The sequence below is a fragment of the Bidens hawaiensis genome, unplaced genomic scaffold (assembly GCF_021521415.1).
Source record: "Bidens hawaiensis isolate Kalapana, Puna unplaced genomic scaffold, B.hawaiensis_p1.1 tig00020908_1, whole genome shotgun sequence".
Taxonomy (NCBI): Eukaryota; Viridiplantae; Streptophyta; class Magnoliopsida; order Asterales; family Asteraceae; genus Bidens; species Bidens hawaiensis.
In genome coordinates this window covers 163,234-168,541 of record NW_027493224.1, presented here as the reverse complement: position 1 = coordinate 168,541, position 5,308 = coordinate 163,234, and the positions used below count along the sequence as shown (strand labels likewise).

Below are 5,308 nucleotides of genomic sequence, written 5' to 3'. Positions count from 1 at the left end.
AAAAACTTAACCAAAAATATCTAGGATTCTTAGTTATAAAGCAAAGAATAATAATAATATTATTCATAAATTGCGGCCTAGGGGGATTTGGGCCCCCTTTGGGCCCATTTTGACCCAAGTCCTGGATTTGCAGGCCCATATGTGAAAAGCCCAGTCCAAATTTATTTCGGGTTTGGCTTTTAGCGCGAAAAACATATCGCGTATGACAAACAGCGTGAAAACGAATGTTTTTCGGCTAATTTTGTATAAATTTATAAAAACATAATATACGTTTGTAAAAATCGAAAATATTTTCACGAATCGCTTAAAACATTCCCACTAAGTGTTTTGTAAATCTTTTTCGGCTTAGCAGATGATACAATGCTTGTTTTGTAACTCTCTTTCGCGTTTAAATCTATAGGGGTAGTTAAATGAACATGCTTTCGTTTAATTGTTTTGCTATCATTCTAAGGCTTTAATATCACTATACTGGCTTATATTAAACGCATATGACTTATAGATGCCCCCCAGGATATCCGGGTCATAACCAGACCCATTCGGTTAATCGTTTGTTCGATACGCAATAAGCGGTTAATCGCTTATTCGATAAACAAATACGAAGGCATACTCGATTTTGTCACGAATGTCACACTGAGGCACGTGTTCAGCACGCTTCCCTTAAAATAGATTTCGCGCCTCTACATAAGACAACGCGTCTGTCTCCCAGGGTACAACAGCCGAAGCAGTTAGTACTGCCAGAGATGTCCACGCGCCCGAGGTTATATCGGGGTAATTAAAGTGTAGTGTTAGAACTTATGGAAAAATAATAGAATAAAGAAGTAAATGGATCAAGTAGAGGAACTCATCTCTATAGACTCCAACATATGAGTCTTTAAAACTTTCTTCTTCACCAATAACTCTTTTTGCATGCATGCATTTTCCTTTGAATTTTCTAGCTTGTATTGTTTCTAGCTCTTTTCAAATAAGGCACATAGCCTATTATATATACAAGAGTTAAGGGTGAGTAAAGTCTAAAAACTAATCAATTGCCATCAAAAGGCTCTACTCAAGAGTTTTATGACTATATGAAGAGTTCAATATTAATTATTTCAATTAATCTTCATTCACCATATTTTAATTTTCCATCATCTTTATCAATCAAACACATCATACAACCCATATGACAATTATGCGACTTACCATACAACATATTAGTGAAGTCTGAATAATATGTTAGTGGTGCTTCTGTACTGGTGCTCTTATTTCAGCCCAGATAACCCCCCTACAAACTTACAAAACTTAGTTGTGACCAAAATAACCCAACATGTTACAATAAACACCCGAGCTAAGCTTTAATATGATGGTAATTGTGTGGACGTTTTATTTTGGCCCTTAGAAATCACAACTTCTTCATTAAAAACAGTACCAATAGGCCATATAGAACTACCGAACCGTCTAAGCTTAATTGTTGATCATCATTTTATCAACAGGAAATGAATCACCCTAAAAGAACCGTGTCCTTGAACACCACAGAGTTCGTTCCTTCCCAACACGAAACTTGACATCATAACAGCCGTTGCTTCCCCGTTACAGAATCAACAATAGATTTGTAACCTGCTCAATCAAGATCAAGATTTAGCAAAATTGTGATATGGTGGAAAAACGACCGTGTTATCAAATTCAGCACTTTTAACAATTACTTAACTATTATGCTAGACGTGGTTTTAAAAGACACGTGCATTGATGATTAGCCATAGATAATAATTTCAGGATGTATTATTTTTAAAACCAATACTATGTCAAGAACTACGAGAACCGAATAAAGCACTTGCACCTAGTGCATTGATAATTTCATGAGATGGTGGGCCATTATGAAAATTGCCTTCTGTATCACATTTAAAGCATAAGGTACAACCCCATTATGTGGTTCTCGTAGCTCTCCAACATTTTTCTGGTTTTGATTAAACGCCTCCCTAATAATTTCTATCATTTAAATTCTTGAGCAACGAATCATAATATAATAATAACAAAAGACTACATAAGTATCCTATTTTTGAGAATTGAGGTGTTTCAATCTCTATGCAACTAAAGAAGCATTATGCATAAAATTACAATGCATGCAACTTTCGACCCATTTGACATGTTGACCTTTAAACTAATTTATTATTTACTTTTGCCACTTTAGACAATAAAACGCAGATCGCCCCAATCATAAATAAAAGGGTCAAGATTCGGATACTCAAAACAAACATGAACATTAAAGCATCATCTTTAATATTTGAATAATGAAAGTATATCTAGAAGAAATAAAGGGAAAAGAAAAAAAACAACATACCAGGACCAATAGCAAGAACGGTTTTTGACCCTGCGGAGACCTGCCAAAAGCGAAAAACACAAACAAATAAGAAAAGCATATAATTTCATAAATTCATTAATAAGAACGTGTGCTTGGATTCAACAAAAGCTATACATACAATATTTGATTTAACAATTGTTTTGACTTTTAAAGGTAAAAAAAGTCAATTCAACGACCCAGAAATTGTAATAAATTTAGTTACATTACAAGGAAAAACAAAGAAAAATCTTTGGTTGGTTTAAATGAGGCATAAAATATAATCTTCAAAACCAACACAAATTCATGTCAATTTGGGATCGAGAAATGACTGACTTGACCAAAGAAAAGTTAAATACAGATCCTACTTCTCATCATACCTGGGTGCGTCCTGCATCGGCAACAACATAAGTTGGAAGACCGATTCCCTCAGCTGCTTCCAACAGCTTATGCCTAATAAATGCAAATTGAATGATAAACAAAAGAACTCGAATAAAAAATGTTGTGAAAATAAGTTGTAAATATTGAATTGGAACACCTGCTTACATTTCCTGTTGATTTTTACACGTCACGACTATTTTGGCTTGCCCACAACGCTCCCACCGACGCAAAAGATTTTGATGGCTAAAATTTTACACAATTATATTTATTAGAAAACATATGTAGCTAATGTCCCAAAAGCTCAAAAAAAATAATGTTTTCATTTTGTGGGACCTGTAAACTGGACAAAAGAGAAAGCAGAAAACGGTATGATGAATGGAAACACACTTCATTCTAATCCCTTCTAGTGGCAATATAACTCTTAGGTGACATCAAACGTTTAAGCTTTAAAGTATTCCCAAGTAAGAGCATGTTTGGGATTGAGTTTGAAAAATGCTTATTGGCTAATTGGCTTTTTCAAAAAGCCATTTTGAAAAGCCAGGATTTGAGGCTTTTGAAAAACTGCTTTTTAACCCTTTCAAAAAGCTAAAATTAAAAAGATTTGTGTTATTGTCAAACACATTTTAACTTACTAGCTTTTTGAAAACACCAATAAGCCAATAAGCATTTTTCAAACTCAATCCCAAACATGCTCTAAATGAGGTACATATACACACTTCCTCGGGCACCTATAACTTACTAATTTCCTCTTTCAATAATGAATTTGTTGGTCGGCACCTAATATTATAGGCAATAGCAATCAAAACTATGTTGTTTGAATTATAAATGAATTTAAATCTTTGTATTAAGCCTCATAGATGATAAACATATTCTACCCTATTCTATATCAGCTGAACCTTACACTATATGATCCAAATGATTCATTTACTGCAAATTGGTGGCATGTAATAAAGGGTTTTGCAAGGACAACAATGGAGGCCGGTTGCAAGGCTAATGCATCTTACCTGTATACCATGAGCTACATAAATAAGAGTGAGAGTATAAGTTAGTTTGACAAATATATGACAGTGTGGCGGGTGGCATGGAAGGCAAGATGAAAACAGAGCTAACTTGAAAAATCATGACTCTCGACACAAACAGTAGCGAGATGAAGCATGAGGAAAGATGTGAAATAGATGAAGAGGAAATTGTGAAATACTAAGATTTAAATTAACTTTCAGTTGGATTCAATCAAAACGGCACACTTTTGATTGATTTTGCATATAAGATTACGTATATGTGTGTATCTTGTCAAAACGCAAACGCATGTGACCTTCCAAAAGTGCATTGCACCTGGTAGCTTTTAAAATCAACTTTCATTTTATCCACAGCATATTTTCTCTAGAAACAATAAATAATTTAAGTTGCCCAAATGTTGACGATTTTACCCTTGCAGTAGCACTCCCAAGTCCCAACGTTTGATCACACAGGGCTTAAGTGGTATTTGTGTGTGTCCATAAGCTACTAAATATTACTCTAAAATCTATCTATCTATCTAGTATACTAATTAGCAAAATCAAGTGATAGTTTCGAATAATCTTTATAAGCTATTTATTGATAATAAATAAATCAAGGTTAGGATTCTCATAATCCAAATGAAAAGAAGTAAGGGGAGGGCAAACCTTTGCATCAGTTTAGAATATAATCCAGTGGCAGCATCTGCAGTTAGTTGTCAATAATAATAATAATAATAAGTTTATAGAAAAGATAAGGCTGTCTCTCCTCAGACCCTATCATAGCATTGCTATTGGTGGGATATACTGAGTACGATGATGATTATTATGATTATGAGAAAAGATAAGGCTTAGAAGATGATAAAATTCATATATTTCTTCTTACGAGCACACTGAGATGCAACCTTTCCTTGTCCCATCTTCAAGTCTTGTCTAACAACCAGAACCTAAAATCAAAATGCATAAGTTGGCCCCAAAGAAAATGAAAATGAAAAAAGAAAGAAAGTGAGGATGGATGACCATTTTGAGATGTTCATCATCTTCTGGGTTAATAGTTGACTTGGATAAAAGCCTGCTGATTTTTGTCCCAGAATTTGAATTGGAACTCCATTTTGATTTTGATAAATCCAACAAGATGCCGAAAATGAAACCGATTACGAGTCCTGGAATGAAGTTACTCCTCCATCCTCTCTGCTGCTGCAGTCAACAACCAACAAAAAAATGGTTTGTTCAATAAAATTGAGGAGATTAGAAAGAAAGAAAGATACAGGTATAGTTTTTGTTTTTGAGGGCTGAGATTGCTTTCCAGTTGAACCCCTCATTTGCTAGTTACTATTATTATTATTATGTCTTCTTCTACGGAAGCAGCAGCTAAGAGAAGAAGATAGACTCCTCTATCCTTACAGGGTAAAAAAATTGTTATGATTTAAACGGGATAGTCCCAAAACACAAATAGCAAAGTAATCAATGATAGGTTCATTCGCTTAAATATAGTGCAAGGCACCAACCCTCGTACTGTACCGTATATTGGGTGTCAGTACTTACACATAAACACAGTTCTAAATTGAATTAAAACTTTTCGTAGAATCATAAAACATCGACCAGTATATTACAAATCATCAAA

General features: G+C 34.3%; 1 protein-coding gene across 1 annotated transcript; it reads right to left on the bottom strand.

Moving 5' to 3' along the window:
• Positions 1-1,444: 1,444 nt before the first annotated feature.
• LOC143562085 (uncharacterized) lies at positions 1,445-5,006 on the bottom strand. The gene is made up of 8 exons (XM_077049996.1): positions 4,953-5,006; positions 4,705-4,881; positions 4,571-4,631; positions 4,354-4,390; positions 2,858-2,935; positions 2,692-2,764; positions 2,315-2,354; positions 1,445-1,593 (listed from the first exon to the last, which is right to left on the bottom strand). Exons 1-8 carry the CDS (start codon positions 5,004-5,006, stop codon positions 1,544-1,546), a joined length of 570 nt encoding a protein of 189 aa, XP_076906111.1. The 3' UTR covers positions 1,445-1,543.
• Positions 5,007-5,308: the final 302 nt, after the last annotated feature.